This window comes from Equus asinus, chromosome 13 (assembly GCF_041296235.1).
Source record: "Equus asinus isolate D_3611 breed Donkey chromosome 13, EquAss-T2T_v2, whole genome shotgun sequence".
NCBI lineage: Eukaryota > Metazoa > Chordata > Mammalia > Perissodactyla > Equidae > Equus > Equus asinus.
In genome coordinates, this window is record NC_091802.1 from 2,571,340 (window position 1) to 2,588,793 (window position 17,454).

The 17,454-nt window shown below is 62.6% G+C and overlaps 2 protein-coding genes across 4 annotated transcripts in view; one reads left to right on the top strand and one right to left on the bottom strand.

Moving 5' to 3' along the window:
• FLII (FLII actin remodeling protein) overlaps positions 1-10,381 on the bottom strand; it is a 13,163-nt gene extending 2,782 nt beyond the window's left edge. The window contains exons 1-20 of one of the 2 annotated variants that reach the window (XM_044746152.2): positions 10,224-10,381; positions 8,465-8,575; positions 8,111-8,182; positions 6,825-6,905; positions 6,412-6,497; positions 6,115-6,276; positions 5,721-5,824; positions 5,174-5,349; positions 4,927-5,084; positions 4,212-4,296; positions 3,647-3,794; positions 3,332-3,465; positions 2,938-3,150; positions 2,515-2,694; positions 1,755-1,837; positions 1,558-1,632; positions 1,232-1,315; positions 957-1,128; positions 286-390; positions 6-197 (exon numbers count right to left, since the gene is read on the bottom strand). In XM_044746152.2, the coding sequence (XP_044602087.1) occupies positions 6-197; positions 286-390; positions 957-1,128; positions 1,232-1,315; positions 1,558-1,632; positions 1,755-1,837; positions 2,515-2,694; positions 2,938-3,150; positions 3,332-3,465; positions 3,647-3,794; positions 4,212-4,296; positions 4,927-5,084; positions 5,174-5,349; positions 5,721-5,824; positions 6,115-6,276; positions 6,412-6,497; positions 6,825-6,905; positions 8,111-8,182; positions 8,465-8,575; positions 10,224-10,286 (2,484 nt within the window). In that variant the 5' untranslated portion in view covers positions 10,287-10,381. Of the gene's footprint in view, positions 1-5; positions 198-285; positions 391-956; positions 1,129-1,231; positions 1,316-1,557; positions 1,633-1,754; positions 1,838-2,514; positions 2,695-2,937; positions 3,151-3,331; positions 3,469-3,646; positions 3,795-4,211; positions 4,297-4,926; positions 5,085-5,173; positions 5,350-5,720; positions 5,825-6,114; positions 6,277-6,411; positions 6,498-6,824; positions 6,906-8,110; positions 8,183-8,464; positions 8,576-10,223 lie in introns of both variants that reach the window. The other variant, XM_044746151.2, reaches the window with a different exon arrangement.
• Positions 10,382-11,145: 764 nt separating this feature from the next.
• Positions 11,146-16,952, top strand: MIEF2 (mitochondrial elongation factor 2). 2 transcript variants are annotated; one of them, XM_014851695.3, is made up of 4 exons: positions 11,146-11,614; positions 13,592-13,748; positions 13,947-14,127; positions 14,660-16,952. In XM_014851695.3, the coding sequence occupies exons 2-4, from the start codon at positions 13,602-13,604 to the stop codon at positions 15,712-15,714; spliced, it is 1,383 nt and encodes a 460-aa protein (XP_014707181.3). In that variant the 5' UTR covers positions 11,146-11,614; positions 13,592-13,601; the 3' UTR covers positions 15,715-16,952. The 2 variants fall into 2 exon arrangements, with proteins under 2 accessions (XP_014707181.3, XP_014707182.3); XM_014851696.3 differs by lacking the exon at positions 11,146-11,614 and adding an exon at positions 11,710-12,619.
• The last annotated feature ends 502 nt before the right edge of the window (positions 16,953-17,454 follow it).

The window sequence follows — 17,454 nt, forward strand, 5'->3', positions numbered from 1 at the left end:
CGCACCTGCGCCTCGGTGCCCTCGAGGCTGCGGCTGACCACGGCGTGGCGCGGCCGGTGCAGCATCCCGCACAGCTCCTGGCCCAGCTTGAGAGCGGCAGCACGCACCAGGCGCGGGGACTTGCGGCCGAGCCAGATGAACACGTCGGACCAACAGTCCAGGATGTACACGCAGCGCGTGTCCAGCAGGCTCTGCAGCTGTGGGGCCGGAGGCTGCAGGTCAGTGCTGGGGCAGGGCCTCTGGGGGGGAGATCCCGGCCCCTCGCCCTCCTCCCTTGCGTCTCACCAGCCGCATCCTGGGCATCAGTTCCACCTTGGGCCGCGTCTTATGTTCCACAGACAGCTTGTAGTTGATCTGCGGCAGCTCCAGGTAGCCCAAGCCCAGGCCCACCTGGCAGCGGGAAGAGGCAGCCTGGCGGGGCGGGGTCTGGGACATGAGCCCCGCCCACACGGGCCCCAGATTTGGAGTCTGGCCCTGCCTTGCTGTGCTCTCAGGTCCACTGCCTGCTCCTCTCTGGACACGAGTTTCCTCCTTTCACCCCAAAGTGGTTCCTCCGCTATCAGTGGAAGGGCTTTGAAACGCTGCTTTCCTTGCCTGCCCTCTTCAGGTCCTTACTGTTGTTTCTAATTCCCTAACTTGTCCTCTTCCTGCCCACGACACCCCATGGCTTCCTGTCACCTACAGAATTAAGGTGAGGTTCCCAAGCCTGGCACCTAGGCACTTCTCAGCCTCGCTCTCCAGCCCCACCTTCCTGGAAACACACAGCCTAATACTATTTCTCCTGGCCCCACTCAGAGCCAACTTCCAGATCTTTGCTCAGGCTACTCCCTGTCCAGAAGGTGGCACCCTCTCCACACAGAAGTCCAGGTGGAACCCACAGCCACCTCAGCGATGCATGGCCCATTCCTCCACCCTGACCGCTGGGGAAGTCAGGCCCGCCCCGCACCCCAGCTCACCTTATAGAGCTTGGGCTGGGGCGGCCAGAAGTCATCAGGCACGTGCTTCTTGATCTCAGAGGGCTCTCCACCCAGTGCCTCCCAGAACTCTGGGGGCTCCTGGCCCTGCACCATCAGTGTGATCTCTGCCTTCCCTTTCCGCTCATTCTTGTTAATCTTCTCTGCAAAGAGCCTGAGGGCGGGTGCAAAGCCCTTAGTAGGCCCATTCCCATTCCAGGTCACCATTTTTCTTTGCACAAACACCCCACCATGTCTGAGTGGGGCAGTCCTCGTACCTGGCCTTGGTAGTGCTACTCAGCGTGGCCTGGGCCCCCCGCCACACGTAGATGTCCAGCCCTTGGTCCAGCAGGAAAACAAACCTGGACAGGAGGGGCAGGTGGAGCTGTGATGGGCACAGGCAACGAGTGCCCCCTCCCCCTAACCCCCCCCCACCAAATCCCTCGTTATGGAGTCGTAGGCCCACTTGCTGATCCTGCCAAGCTCTGTGGGCAGGAGTTAAAGGGGGTGCTGGAGGCCTCTTCTCCCAGAGCCCAAGCCTGCTCCCCACCGGTGGGAGAAGTTTCGGGGTCATGCACCCCCACCTCATACCATGGGGGCTCACCTCGGGTCCAGGGAGGCCCCCTTGAGTGGCACGGGCTCCAGCTTGACGTTCTTTTTCCCATACACCCGGTACATCCTGGGGCCGGAGCAAGAGTGGCTAGGTGGGGGCACCAAGGGGCTGACAGACCCCTAACACCCTCCTCCCAATCCTTCCCAGCTGAGCCCAGCTCAGTGCCGCCCACCCACAGACACCCTCACCTGGTGACATAGTGTGTGTCCTCCACAGTGTAGAAGCCACTGGCTGTTCCGCCCTCGATGTAGGAGATGTCGTTGTCGAACACCTGTGTGCGTGAGGGTGCGCTCCTTCAGCACTGCGCTGCCCGGCCCCACCAAATACCACCCGTCCGGCGGGTACGGAACTGCGTGCACATGCAGCAGGTCCCACCAACCCATGAGGAAGTGAAAAAAAACCATAAGATCTGTGGCTATACACGTAAACACACGTTGGAGTGTAAGGATGTACAAAAATGAGTGTCTTCCCTGCGGTGCAGGGTCAGAGACACACAGCACGTTTAGACAGGCATGCAGCAGGCCGCAGGGGCAAGCAGGGCCACAGAAGAGGCCAATTGGGTGACCCGATAAACCTGGTGTGGGGTGTCTACAGGTAACCAGCTGCCCCTGGGCCAGTGCAGCTCCCTAACCCTGGCCTCTGGGACTCTGGCCTGCCCTTGGCCCTGCCTCCTTGGTGTCCAGCTGGTGGCCCCGGCCCCTTAGCCGCTATTGGTCCCAGCTCCCCATCTCTCTCCTGGCCTCCCCTGACGCAGGCTCCTGCCCTTTCGCCTCCCTTGACTTCACCCTAGTTGTCCCTGCTGTCTGCCTTAGGTCTCGACCTCACCACCTGTGGTCTCAGCTCCCTGCCCTGCCCCAGCGCCCGGCCTGCCTGCCTTTGGCCACCCCGTGCCCCTGTCCCGCCCCTCTGCGACCCCACCTCCCCAAGGCCCTTCTAGTGGGTTGGCACCTGCAGGAACTCCTCGCTCTCATCGCCCATCTCCTCCCGCACGGTGCGGCACTCGGCACCCAGGTAGTTGCGCAGGTTCACGGCGTGGATGGCAGAGCAAGCCTTCTTGTCGAGTGTGGCCTCCCCGCCGATCCAGTAGTAGATCTCCCAGTTCAGAGAGCCGCTGTCATCTAGAAAGGTCTGGGCGCCAGGCCGCAGGCTGTCAGCCTTCAGCAGGAAGTCCTGGCTTCCCAGCTCAGCCCAGAGAGGCCGCTCGGAGGGGCACTGCGACGCCTCCACCTGGGCCACCTCCATTGTCCTCCTCTGCAAAGTCCTCCCTCCCACTGTGCCTCGATAAGCACAACTGTGGAGCTGGGGGTTCTGAGCCATCTAAGAAGAGGTCACTGGGGGTCAGGGAGCTGCAGCAGCGTGCCCGGCCCTCACCTTGAGCACGATGTAGCAGTCGGCCTCGTAGAACTTGCCGTGGAAGGCTTCCTCCACCAGCACAGGCACAAAGTTCTCAATCTGCCAGATGGTCAGGCCAGGCAGCTGGCCCACGTCCTCCGTGAAGAACTCGGAGTAGTCGAGGCGAGGCTTCTCCAGGCCCTGGTCCCAGCGCCGCACCTTGCCCCCGGGGGCTCGGGCATCAGTGTTCTCCTGGAGTCACAGTCACAATGCATGGACGGACTCTGTGCAGCCATTCAGGCTGGTCTCTCTACTTGCTACCCACCTCAGGGCCTTTGCATAGGCTGTTCTCTCTGCCCAGAGTACCCTCTCCCTCTTGGCCTGGTCACATTGTCTGTCTTGAGCAGAGCCCAGAGCCGTTGGCCTGGCTTACCTCCTGCTTTTTGTTCTTTTCCTGGGCCACATCTGACATGCCCTTCAACACCTGCTTGGCCTGGTCATCCTGGGCTGAATCCTTGCGCCTCCGTAGCCGCATCTTTCGAGCCAGGGGGTCCTTGGGCCCACTCCCTGCTGGTGGAGGGACAAACAGCTGAGTTCTGGCTGGGCCTGCCCCCTGGGGCATCCAGCCAACCACCTTGCCCCAGGGTCCAGAGAGCTGGGTCCCACCCAATTTACAGATGGGTAAGTTGAGGCCCAGAGAGGTGCCCTCCCCTCCCTCCACTCCCAGGCCAGACGTCCCCCTGCTCACCAGCTGCTGCCGCTGCCACTGTGGCAGGGGAGGCACCCGCCAGCCGTAGCTGGTTCTGCAGCGAGAAGTCGATGTTGTACCACTCGGCGGCACGGTCAGCGGGCTTGGGAGGCATGACCAGGCTGGGGTTCTCGCGCACGTCCAGAACCTGCCTCGGGGGGTGAGCAGAGCTGGCACTGAGCCTCAGTCCCACCTCCCAGCCACACAAAATCGGCTTCTTGCTCTTTGCAGCCGCCAGGGCTGAGAGGCCCAGGGCTGGGGTCCGGGGCCTGGGTTCTCCTCCCAGCTCTGTGGCTGCCCCTCATGGGCTCCGGTCTCCCTCTGTGAACTGTGACCTTGCTGGCTGGCTGTGGGCCTTAACGATGCTATCAAGCATGATATGGACATAGGGACGTGGCTCTCCTTGTCCCCAAAGGCACACCGGCACTGGCCCCCCTCCCGTGGCCTCACTGGGTCTCCCGCACGCCAAGGACACCCCTTCGCTTGGTCTGTCCTGAGGTCTGCCTGCACCTCTGCCCTCCCCCCAGGCCACGCCCTTCCGGTGCCAGCCGGGCCCTGCTCTAACCTCGATCTCAGTCAGGAAGTGGATGGCCTCTGGGAGGGTCACCAGGCGGTTCTTGTTCAGGACGAGCTTCCTCAGCTTCGTGCACCTGTGAGGACAGGGCCAGGCTCAGGGAGGCGACAGACCAGGGGCAGGGAACCTCCCAGTCCTGGGGGAGGGGAGGCAGACGGGGCCGGAGGAACTGAGCAGCCCAGCTAGTTAGGCAGCCAGTGGGCCCCGACACGCCGGGGAGGACAGGCCGGAGCCGCGGGGCTGGAGTCTCCTCAAGCTGTGTGACTGGGAAGCTCTTTTTGTGACTTCCTTGGAGTAACATTTTTCAAAATGGCATTCTGCAAAATTAAGGGCCCTCACATATGAGCAAGTGGGCACCAAAAAACATGTTCGGTCCTCAAACTAGCTTGGACGCTGCTAGGGGGTCCTCTGTTCTCTGCTGAAGAGCCGGGAGACCAGCTAGTGGACACTGTGATCTCCACAGGGGACAGAGGTGGCACTGTGTCCCAAACTCAGGCGGCAGTGGAACCCCTCTGGCATCGTCCCTGTCAGTGTCCTCCAAGGGCGCTCTTGGGGAACCCACACTGGGAATCCCTGGCATGGGCCGTGTGGTCTTTATGCAGAAAGCCAGATCAACCCATCTATCGTGCACGATGCACGAGGACCACAGGGCGGGTCCCGCTACAATTCGGGGTCTATGCCACGAGCCCTGACGCCACCCCCACACCTGCACAGGCTTTCAGGGATCAGTTCCAGGTTGTTGTTGGCAGCCATGAACTCCTCCAGGCTGGCCAGCTTGCCGATGCCCGAGGGCAGCCCGTCAAAGTCCAGCTTGTTGGAGTTCAGGTACAGCTTCTTCAGCTTGGTCAGCTTGCAAATGGCTGACTGGAGGGGACACAGGCAGGGGTGGGAGTCAGGGTGGCAGCCAGGGTGGCCCAGGGGCCTTCTCCTCCCCCTCCCGGGCCCGGACGCACGGGCAGTGAGGTGAGCTGGTTGCGGGACAGGTTCAGGGTCTCCACGTGCAGCCACTGGTCGATGCACAGGGACAGCTCCGTGATCTGGTTGCTGCTGAGGTTGAGGCGGCGCAGGCTGGGGAGGGTGTACAGGCACTCGGGCACCCGAGGCAGGTCATTGCAGGACAGGTCCACATCTGGGAGACAGGCTGGCGCGCATCAGCCGGGGCCCACAGAGCAGGCTCCAGGGGTAGCCAGCCCTACTGTGAACCGCAGCTCCACCACCTCCAGGCTCTGTGGCCTGAGGCAGGAGACTTAAGCTCTCTGAACCTCAGTTTCTCCATTTGGAGAAACCTCCTCAAACCAGGTGGATCTAGACGTAAAGTCTGTGCTCATAACTTGGTGTTACTACTAGTCATCACAATAATGACACAAATAATCATAACATAACCACATTCTTTTCCCTCTGGAAGGGGGTCAGAAAAGCAGGCTTCAACTCCTTCCTCTATAAGGAAGCGAGGAACCTGAGGGGACCAGAGCCTGAGGGGGTCACCCAGGGACTGCCAACCTGTGAGGTTGCTCAGGCCCTCCAGGCTGGTGGGGAGGTTGCCCGGGGTGCGCTGCGTGTTCCGCAGGTGCAGGGTCTGCAGGGCCGTCAGAGCCGGGAGCTGCCTGCGGGAAGACGTGGGCAGTCAGGCCAGGGGCAGGCCCAGGAGCACGGTGTTGAGAGGGCCTGAGGGGACAAGGCCAAGGGTAGCTTCGGGCAGCATGGGATGGGACAGGGGACTGAGGTGGGACATGATGCTTAGGAAGGATGGGGTCCGAGCAGCACAGCCCACGTGGGAGCGGTGAGGGTGTGGCCAGGCCAACTCGGGAAGGGCCGGGTCTACTGGGGAGTTCAGGGACCAGGCCACATGCCCCAGGGTGAGTTCCGAAGGGGCGTGGCCTGAGCAGGCGCCCACCGGAGCTGTGCGTGCAGCAGCGGGTTCCCATTGAGCACGAGCGTCTGCAGGTGCACCAGACGGCGCATCTGCGGGGGCAGGCTCTCCAGGCGGTTCTCGCTGAGGTCCAGGTACAGCAGGTCGGTGAGGTTGATGAAGAGCTGGTTGGGGATGGTGTCGATGCTGCAGGCAAGAGGGAAGGAGGGAGCCAGGCAGGCAGGGGCCGCTGAGTCAGTGCCACTCACCCACCCTCAAGACCCGCCTGGCTCCCTGCCATGTCGCCCAGACCCCCCCACACCCCCACCGCCCGCCAGGCACCTGTTATGGCTGAGATTTAGCACCAGCATGTTCTTGGCGTTCTCCAGCTCCCTCGGGCACTCTGTCAGCTGGTTGTGGCTCAAGTCCTGGGTAGGAGGGATGCGGCGGGTCGGGGAGTCAGGGCTGGCCCCACCCCGCCAGTTCTCTGCCAGGCCGGGGGATCAGGCAGGGCACCGAGAGGGGAGTGGACGAGGGAGTGTCAGGGCCAAAGGGAGACAGCGGGACCCTCGAAGGAAGGGTGCCTAGATTAGGGATCTGCCTCCAAGAGCAACCTTGGGCAAGGCACTGCCCACTCTAAGCCTCAGTTTCCCCATCTGTAAAATGGGATAACAATGGCTCCAGAAACCACTGTAGTGAGCGGGGACCAAATGGTGGGGCCGGCACAGGAGCCAGGTGGGGGCATAACCGCTGACCAGGACTGAGAGGTCATCCAGCTTGAAGATGTCATCAGGCACTCCGGAATTCTTCAGGCTGTTGGCTCGAGCCACGATGGCCTGGGGATAAACCATGAGAGGCCCTGACTCCTGGCTTCTACCCCAGGAAGGAGCAGAGAGCTCAGGGAGGGACACTTCCTCAGGAAGACCACCGGAGGCCAGGCCTGAGGCCTGTCCCACCCTGCCCTTTGCTCGTAGTCCCTCCACCTGGCGAGCTCCTTCTATCCTCCCAAGGAGCTCCTATTCGCATCTCAAAGCCCAGCTCAGATGTGCCCCACAGCCCAGCACAGGGTCCTCAGGGAATCTTTTCTGATCTAACAATCCCTCTTCTTGCCAATTCCAGAGGGCGAGATAGGGGTGCAGCTGAGTCAGGGTTTCTAAACAGAGGGAGAAAGGTGGACCAAAGAGACACCAGAGCGGGGACTGAGAGCACGTCTATTTTCTCTCCCCTGAGGGCTGAAGCCTCCTCACGCCACAGATGTGCAGGGAGCACACGCAGGACGGCTGAGCGGAGAGGGGCCAGGGTCGCCACCATGACTGCAAGCGACAACAGAACTAACAGCGGTGGCCGTTCGTTCAGCCCTGCTGCCTGCATGGTGCCACTCTGCCCTTCACAGGTGCCCCCGAGCCCTCCCCAGAGAGGGAAGGGCGCCCAAGGCCCTGTGGCCAGGAAGTGGGGGAGCTCAGATTTGAACTCGGGCAGCCCGAGTCCGGAGGCTGTGCCCTCAACACCTCAGGGCTCCGCCCTTGCATGGGAATGACCCTTGCAGAGGCCTAAAGGGTCTGGGCCAGGGGCCTGATGTTCTGGGAAGTCAGCGGCTCCATGGAGAGCAGAGGGGTACGTGGTCCACCCCGACCACCTCCCCTCCCAGCCAAACCCCGCCCTACCCCAGCTCTACCGCTGCCTGGCCGTGTGGCCTCGGGCAAGCGACCCGCCTCTGTGGCCAAGTGGCCTCATCTGTGAATTTGGTGGAGGTCAGGATTATATGAAAAAACCCTCATGGAATAGTTGGAACACTGCTCAGCTGGTATCAGCTGTCATCGTTATAGTTGTACAAAATGGGTGGGATTTTGGATTTTTAACCTTTCTCTCCACGGGTGACTTAACACGGGGCATCACTGTATCCTCTCCCCTTATGGTCAGACCCCCGAGCCTGACAGTGATGGCAGAGGTGCTGGTCCAGCCTGGGGTCTGGCCCTGCCCTCATGCCCCTGGCTGGACTCCAGCCCCCCTCCCAAGCTCAGCGGGCTCTGGCAGCACTCACCCGCAGTGACGGCAGGCTGGACAGCTCCCCGTGAAGTGTGGTCAGGTTGTTGTGGCTCACAGACAAGTGCTCCTGAGTCAGGACAGGGAACAGAGGCTCAGCAGGGTGGGCAGCGTGTCTAGAGTCCTGCCACAACCTTCACCATCCAGGGGGGCCCTCAGCCACACAGGCGCAGTCTACCTCTGCAGCCTCCCTCCCTCACAGACCCAGCCTCTCTTGCACACCTCCAAGGACAGGGGGCTTACTTCCTCTCCGTCAGCTCTGCTCATGGCCATCAACGTCTTCCTCTATGTCATCAGCCTCCTGCACAGCCCCATCCACGGGGACCCTCCGCGCCTGCCCCCAGCCCCTTACCAGCTTCTGAAGGGCAGCCAACTCCTCGGGCAGGTAGCAGAGGCCGGTGCGGTTCAGCTTCAGCCATCGCAGACTGGTCATGGCCTTGACATTCTCAGGGAAGTAGCCACCCTAGGGAGGGGGTCACGGTGAGGCTGGTCTGGGAGAGGGCCACCCCCACTCTCCCGCCCTCCGTCCCCCACTGCCCATGGGAGCTCTTAGGGAGCAGCAGAGCTCGCTCTCACCAGCTGTGCAACCCTGGGTAACTCTGTGCCTCAATTTCCTCACCATGAATAGGGATAATAAAAGCCCCTCATGACAAAAGTGTTGTGAGGACCAACGAATTATCAGGATGCCTGTTGGCCAAAGATCTGTCTCTTCTGATAGATTCTGAGCCCCAGGAGGGCCAGGACGGCACCGGCTTGCTCCAGGGGACATCCCCAGAACCCAGCTGTGGTTAGCTCAGCTCAAATGCCTTTGTCTGGCATTCCAGGCCGTGCCTGGGCCACCTGGGGTGAGGGTACCCTTGAGCCTGTGCCCCCGTCCTGCCATCAGCATACAGGCCATTTGTAGTAAGGTCCATACCCCTCGAGCCCCACCCTGCACAGGGGTGCCTGGATGTTGGGTCACTCACTCATCAATCCCTCATACCTGAACGCCCACCTCAGCACCCCAGCCCTGATGGCAGGGAGCCTGGGGCAGCACATGCCTTCAGTGCCCTTGGCTGGTGTCCCCTTCCCCCTGTGGCCACATTCCTGGCCAGTGACTCAGACTCTCCCAGTCTGGAGAGGACATATGGAGACCCCAGGTGATGATGGTAGGAATGGAGGCAGAGGAAAGTGGTGTGGCTGCCCGTGCATGGGGTCAAAGGTGTGTGCACACGCTGGTGAATGCAGGAAGAACCTGCCTGCTTCCTTGGCCCTGGCCGGACCTCTGACCCCAGCCAAAGCTTAGGCCCCTGACCCTCCAGAGCCGGGCTGACACTACACGACCCAGCCTGAGTCTGTGGGCTGCCCACTGCAGCCGGGCTGCCCCTCCCAGGACCAGGCCAGCTCTCAGCTCCACTCCTGCCCTGCCTCCTCTCTGGCCACCAGGGCTCCCACCTCATGCCTGACTCCAGAACTGCTACCCAGTGCCGGCAGGCTGGGCTCGGGTTCCTGTGACCCTGGGCTCTCAGTCCAGCAGCTGCTCAGACAGCTGCCCGCCAGGCCGCACACGCCTGACTGACGCTCTCCAAACAAGCTAAACCAGGCCTCCAAGAGGGTGACTTAAAGCCTCTTCACCGGAGGAGAAAACCGAGGCTCCGAGAAGGGAAGTGACTTGCCCAAGACCACACAGGATGGGGTGGCGGGGACAGGACAGTGATGAGTCGGCTCCAGACCCGCCCCAGCGGCTCGGCTGTGAGTCAGGGCTTGCGTTGGGCGTGTGACCTCAGAGGGGTGGGGAAGCAGGACCCGGGAGGAGTACAGGCTCCCCGATGGCCGGGCCACTCTCCGGCCCGGGCGGGGCCCACAGCCCGGGAAGGGGCAGGGGGTGGGGGTCGCAGCGCGCCCCAGCGCGACTCCAGCCCAGGCGTCCGCGTCGGCCCCGGCCATCCCGCGCAGACCTCGAGCGGGGCCTCAGGGTCGGTCCGGCGGGGGCCTGGGCCCCGGAGAGCGCCACCGGGGCCCGCCCCAGGCCGGGGCGGCGCAGGCCCCGAGCGCGCGGGGCAGGAGGCGGAGACCGCGCGGGGCGCAGCGGAAGAGAGGCCTGGAGGGAGGCCCGCCGGCCGCCGGCTCACCTTGAAGTCGTTGCCGCTGAGGTCCACGCCGCGCACGAACGGCAGCACCCCGGTAGCCTCCATGGCGCCGCTGTCGCTGCGCGGCCGGCCGGGCGGGGGCAGCGGGGAGCGCCCGGGCTGAGCCAGCGCCCGCTCCGCCTCTCAGCCCGCCCCGCGCGGCCGGCGGGGAGGCGGGGCGACCGCGCCCTCGGGCTCCGCGCGCCCCTCTCCGGGCCTCCCCGGCCGCGGTCCCCCCTCTGCTGGGTGACTGGAGGGGCCCCGAGGAGGCCGGGCGCCCCCTGTGCTTGCGCGCCCCTCGCCCCGCAGGTCCCGCCACTGGCCCCGGCGCTGCTGAAGCGGCTGGAGTTGGCGCGGCCCCGGGAGATTCTGCACCCAGTCCCGGGGCGCGGGGACCCGGGGAGGCTGTCTCTGCCTGCTGGGCCCTGCATGGCAACGACTGGTAGGAGGACGCCTGAGTCCTTGGGTCCTAGAGCCCTAGGCAAGCCCCAGGTCTGCTCCTGCCTCAGTTTCCTCATCTGTGAAGTGCTTCCCAAGACTGTTGTCAGGAACAAATGAACAAACGCATGTGTGGCTCGCGGCATACAGCAGGCGCTCAATAAGCGGCGCATTATCGTTCCCGCTTACAGTCAACACCCCCTCCCCGTCCGCTCATTATTTGCGCGCTCGCCCCCCGGCTGGCACGTAGTAGGCCCCATAAACAAACGCTGGATGAGCCAGAGGTTATATGCACAACATCCTTCGCAGGGGTGGAGGGGTCTGGGGTCCCCATTTCGCAAGAGAAAAGACTGAGGCGCAGGCGGAGAGGTGGCCCGCACAAGGTCACATGGAGCAGGTGGCAGGGTAGACCCTTAGTCCTGTCGTGTGCCTGGCGGAGCAACAGATAAGAACAATGGGGCCGCCAAGGCGCTCTCCCAGAGGCGACCTGCGGCTGTCTGCCCGGGCCCCGGAAGGAACGTGGGCCCAGACAGCTGGTTCCACACGGGAGGCTCACGGTACAACAGCACGCGCGTCACGGCGGGAGCTGGGGGCTGGCTCACCCCGCACTGGGTCACACCATTCACACCACCCGGCCTCGGAACGGGTGCCTGTGCCTTTAAATCCGCAGTGCGTCGGAGCGCCCCGCCCCCGAGGGAGCGCACAGGACGGCCAGGGGGCGTGGCCCGCCGCCATTGGCTGAGCCGCGTAGTATTTTGGAACGTGAGTGCGGGCCTCGAGCGCTCCGATTGGGCCTGGAGCCTGCTCGTCTGCGTGCCTCGGGGTCAGCGCCCGCCCCGGGGGCCTCGGAGTTCGGTTCCCGGGTCCTCCACGTTCCATTATCAGGCAGGTCCGGGGTCCGGGGCCCGAGTAGGCCCGCCGCGTCTGCTGGTCGGTCCGCTGAAGCCGCGACGCAGGTACGGCCGGAGCGCGGCGGGGCGGCCCCGGCATCAGCCGCGGGCCTGGAGCGCGCCCCGGACGCAGGTCGGGGGCGTGGCCTCCGCTGGGGCCCGCGGTCGCGGCCCGGGAGGGAGCGAGGGGCTTTGGGCCCCAGGCCCGCGTTCTGCTTTCACCCTGCCCCTTCCCGTCTTGGGTACATCACGCCCCGGGGCCGCGGTGTCCCCCGCCGTGAACTGAGAGGCCCACCCCGCAGCTGCTGCGCCGCCGCTCCGCCCCGGCCCTGGGTTTGGCGGCCGAGGGGGCGGAGAGGAGGCGTCCCAGAGCGCTGTGGGGCCCGGCTGCGCGGAGCCGGGTTATTTTTAAACCCCCGCGCCCTCTCCCCCTTCCCAGAGCAGGCTGCGGGTTGGGGCGGGCTGAGTCCCAAGTTAGGCAGGTGGAGGTATTTAAAGCGCTTTGCAGTTTGCGAAGTGGACTCCTGGTCCCGCTGGAGGCAGGTGGTAGTATTGATCATCGATGAGGAAACTGAAACTGGTTGCAGGGCTGTGCTGGGTCACCCGGCTAGCCTTTGACCAACCCTGGGCCCTCTTGTTCTATTTTTAGCATGGGCGATTCGGGGGGCGGGTGTTGGCGCTGAATCCTGCAGTGCTTCAGGCTTCAGCTGCTCCAGGCATCTCCTCACTTGGCAACTGAGCCCCGGCCACCCACAGCCGAGCAGGGAGGGCGGAAGTCCTTGGTGTCCAAGCTGGCTCTGAGCTCACGGTCATCTGCTCAAGGCGTCCTCAGCAAGACAGTTCTGCCTGGTGTCTGACTGAGCTTGTCCCCTTACCCTAAACTTGGCCCTTGGTCACACCCCCTCCGCTCTCAGGGCTTGAGGGCAGGGGTCCCCTGGAGGAATCCGAGGCTGGGGCTTGGTGGACTGCTTCCCCTGCCCAAGAGCTTGGCCCGTCTAGTCTCACACAGCCCCACACTTCCGGGCTCTGCACTTGTAACCCTTCCTTGTGGCAGCCTGTGCCATTCTACAGGTGAGCAGACAGCTGGGGCTTCAGGCCCTCAGCTTACCTTCTTTGTTGCTTGGTCTCAGCAGCTGAGGGCAGCCCCCCTGCCCCCCCAGTGTCCCAAGCCCGAGACACCCACAGAGACCGCCATCCAGGATAGTGTGCTGGTCCTCTGTTTGGAGTCTTGTCTTGAGAGGTACCTTGCTCACTGCCCCCACAGCGGGCTGTCAGCCTTGACTGACACATACTTGTTGACAGGCAGCTCCTGGCCTCCCCTCCCCAAGCTCAGCCTGGGCCATCTTACTAGTTCTGTCTCATCCTGTTCTCTGACTTGGTAGTTCTGCCTCTGGGGGCGGCCCTGTCGAGATTTGGAGGGTAGCTGTGGCTCCCTGAGCTTCACCAAGGGCCCGCCGAAGGTCTGAGAGGCCCTCCAGGGCAGGCTGTCTGGGACCCTGAGTTGTGGTCCTCTCTGGGCCTTGGTTTCCTCCTGCTGTGCCCAGCCCTGGTTAGGAACCGGGGTGAGACAGCCTCTAGGACCTGACCATAGGCCTCAGGAGCCTGATCGGACCATGGGGGTGGGCGAGAGTCTGGAGGCTTTGAGACCCCACCACTCACTGTGTGGTTTGGCAAGCTGTTTCTCTGTAAATTGTGAATGCTGGTGATAAGACCCACCTCACGGTCTTTGGTGATGTTAGGGGTCCTCGAGGGTGGGATTAGGGAGATGGGCCCCCTTCTCTGACCTGCCACAGGCCTCAGGGCCTTCCTGTGCAAGCTCCCCTTTGCAGGGGTGAGTCAGTTGTTTGGGGGAGGGGGTTCAGGCAGCTCCCCATCTCCTCCCAGTAAATGGCTCCTTTCTCCTGAGAAATCCTCAGGAACCTCACGTGTGGGTTTGATTCAGCGACCCCAGCATGGCGGCAGCTAGAGCACGTGCCCACACCTGCCCTGCTGCCAGCCTGGCCGTCCCCACCAAGCCATCTCTGCACCTTGGCTCTCTTACAGACAGAAGACCATGGCAGAGTTCTCCCAGAAACGGGGGAAGCGGCGTGACGATGAGGTGCTGGGCAGTGCTGTGGACTTCCTCCTGGCCAATGCCCGTCTGGTGCTGGGTGTGGGCGGAGCTGCCGTGTTGGGCATTGCCACCCTCGCTGTGAAGCGGGTAAGGCCAGGCTGGGCTGGCTACACCTGGGGCTCCCAGAGGACGACAGGGCTGGGGCCTGCTGCCAGGCCCCAAGAGGTGGGCAGGACTGCCCAAAGCTGGCATCTGTTTCTCTACCCTAGCAACCTGGTTGGCTTTGCCCTAAGCTTTGTCAAAGCCGCCCAGGCTTTGGATGCTCTTATGTGTCTCTGCCTGCAGCTCATTGACAGGGCCACCAGCCCACGGGACGAGGATGAAGCCAAGGGGGACACCACATGCCTGGAGGATAGCTGGAAGGAACTGAGCCTGCTCAAGGCCACACCATGCCTACAGCCCCGGCCCCCACCTGCTGCCCTCAGTCAGCCCCTGTCACCCCTGCCCCCCTCCCCCTCCGCCCCAGGTGAGTAGCACTCCTTCCCCTCTGACCTGGGTGAGTACCCCTTTGGTGGTCACATTTGGGAGGTGCAGCCCAGGCTCCACCACTGGCAGACCATGCGACCGGTGTAGGTGCCTGCTCCTCCAGGACCCTGGGCTCCCTATGTGTTTAATGACGCGTGTTTCCCCACCCTCCTACCCCCTGGGTGGTGCTGAGGCTTCAGCTACCAGAACATGTGGAGTGGGAGGGTGGGACTGGAGCAAGGCAGCAGCATTATGACAGTGGGGGGAGGCGGTGAGGTGGGGAAATTGAGGTCCAGGGCCTGTCTCCCACTCTACATAAAGCTGTTTTAGCCCCAGGGTGTTGGGCAGCTGGGGCGATGAGAATTTGTCATCAGGCATCACTATACGTGAGGGCTTTAAGTGCTTTCTCAGGTGGTCACTTTACAGGTGAAGAAAATGAGGCCGAGGGACGGCACACAGCTAGTAATCGGGTAGTACTTTCTTGGCTCATCACGGAGCGTTCTGACACGTCCCCTGGCCCTTTCACTCTGCAGAGGGGCCTGCAGATGACCATCCTCAGATGTCACCTCCTTGTAGTTCCCCAGCACCATTGTGCCTCACGTTCCAGGAGAAGCTGCTGGCATTTGAGCGGGACCACGTGACTATCCCAGTGGCCCATGTGGCTCTGGCCAAACAGCTGGCCGGTGACATTGCCCTTGAGCTGCAGGCCTACTTGCGGAACAAGTTCCCAGAACTGCCTTTCGGGGCGCTTGTGCCCAGCGGGCCCCTCTACGACGGGCTGCAGGCGGGGCTTGCTGACCGCGTGCGTCTCCTGGTTCCCCTGGTGCTGGAGCCGGGCCTGTGGAGCCTGGTACCTGGTGTGGACACTGTGGCCAGAGACCCTCGCTGCTGGGCCGTGCACAGGACTCAGCTTGAGTTCCGCTCCCGAGGGAGCAGCCCCTGGGACCGCTTCCTGGTGGGTGGCTACCTCTCTTCCCGTGCCCTGCTGGAGCTGCTCCGCAAGGCCCTGGCCACCTCTGTCAACTGGCCAGCTATTGGCAGCCTTCTTGGGTGCCTGATCCGGCCCAGCGTGGCCTCAGAGGAGCTGCTGCTTGAGGTGCAGCACGAGCACCTGGAGCTCAATGTTGCGGTGCTCTTGGCGGTCACTGGCACCGACGCCGAAGACCGCCTCCTTCTGGCCTGGCCCCTGGAGGGGCTGGCTGGGAACCTCTGGCTGCAGGACTTGTACCCAGCAGAGGCCGCCAGGCTGCGGGCTCTGGATGACCATGATACGGGGACCCGCCGGCGCCTGCTGCTGCTGCTGTGTGGGGTCTGCCACAGCCACCCGGCCCTGAGCCGGCTGGGCCGGCGCCACCTGACCCAGGTGGTTCTGCGCCTTGGGGAGGAAGAGGTGGACTGGGCCGAGGCGGCCTTGGGGGAACGCTTCCTGCAGGCCCTGGAGTTGCTCATCAGCGGCCTAGAGCGGGCCAGCCTGCCCTGCCACTTCAACCCGGGCGTGAACCTCTTCAGCAGCCTGCGCGAGGAGGAGATTGATGACATTGGCTACGCACTGTACAGCGGTCTGCAGGCCCCTGAGTGGCTGCTCTAGGTGGGTGGGGACAGGGCAGCCGGCGTGTGTTCTGATGCTGGTGAGCTGTGAATGCCTCCCTTCCAGGAATTTAAATTTGGAAAGCACTTTTCTTGCTTTTAGCCAGAATAAAGAAGAGAGCTTCCTAAGCTCATGGGGTTGGCTTGTGTGTCGGCTACAGTCACTGGAGCCCCGAGAGAGCTTGGGTTGCTGTCACCTGAGCACAGCCTGGAGTGCCCGCTGCTCACGCCCTCGGGGCCAGCCCCAGGACCTTGGGCTCAGTCCTTCATCACCAGCAGTGAATTGTTGACAACACAGCTTCTGCAGTTCTCGGCGGGGGATAAGGCCAGCTCTGTTTTCTGTTGAGAGGCTGCGTTAGCGCTCTCTGGGGTGCCAGCTCCAGGCATTTCCAGGCTTCTGGTGCTGGATGGTAAATACCATGTGTTTTGTCGCCCAAGAGCTAGGGTCACCTGGTACCCCTGGAATACAGCTCTGTGGCTGATGTAAAGGCTGGTGTTTTCTGATGTCCACTGTGTGCCTAGTTTGCTTGTCGAGCTCCCTCCTCTAGCCTGGAGTGGAGGCTCAGCCTGACGTGCTGCTCACCTCATATCTCGGGGAAAATCCCTCCTCTCTCCAACTAGGCGAGTTTTTCTTTTTTTGAGGAAGATTAGCCCTGAGCTAACATCTGCTGCTAATCCTCTTTTTGCTGAGGAAGACTGGCCCTGAGCTAACATTCGTGCCCATCTTCTACTTTGTATTTGGGATGCCTGCCACAGCATGGTTTGTCAAGCAGTGCCATGTCTGCACCCAGGATCCAAACCGGTGAACCCCGGGCCGCCGAAGCAGAACGTGTGCACTTAACCGCTGTGCCACTGGGCCGGCCCCTGTGAGTTTTCTCTTTGGGCAGTGGAGGCCCCTGGGAGAGCCCCCTTCCCTGCCTGGGGAGCCAAGGTTCTTTGTGCTGCCCGTCTTGCCCAGAGCCAGGGGTGTCCCACTAGCTGCTACAGGGCCTGGCTGAAGAGCAGGGCCCAGGGCCTCCCGGAGAGGCCTGGTGTGCAGGCCCGGCCTCTGCAGTGCCAACAGGAACTGCTCTCAGCTGACTTCTGTGTTCTCACTGAAGTCTGGCAAAGGCGGGAGCTAGGGGCGGGAGGGTTTGTCTCCCTTCCCAGGCGTCCCTCTCGTCTTTGGTGTCTTTCCTGCTAAAGCAAAGCTATGCCTCAAAGAATGTGAACAAGAATAAAAAGAAAACTTCAAGCATCCATGTGACTCGTGCTGGTCTCTCACATGCAGCTGTTTGAAGTTCTGGAAGCTTGGGATCAACCTGGAGGTGGTAGGGTTTAACTGGAAGAGGTTATGTGGAAGGGAGAAGATTACAAGGTTCCGGTGTGATGTCTCACTTTGGTAGTAGGAGCCAACTAGTTAGGGTTTTGTTTCTTCCCCAGAGCCTCAATTCCTGAGCCCCCCCGTGCTTTCTTGATGGGCAGGCCCAAAGCCCTTCTGCCAGCATTGTCAGTTTTCAGAGAAACATGGTCTCTCCATCTCTCCTGCCTCTCCTTGTGGCCCACGTCGGGGGCAAACTGCCCCCCTTGTATAGACAGGGAAGCAAGTGCATCTCAGCGTCCCCGCAGGAGCATACCTGGGGCTCCCTTCCTCTGTCACCACTTGACAGACAAGGGTTTTGGGCCATGTGGGCTTGGAGTGTAGCCACCACAGCTGTGCTGTTCCCATCCTGCTGCTCTCTCCATCCCATCATATTTCCTG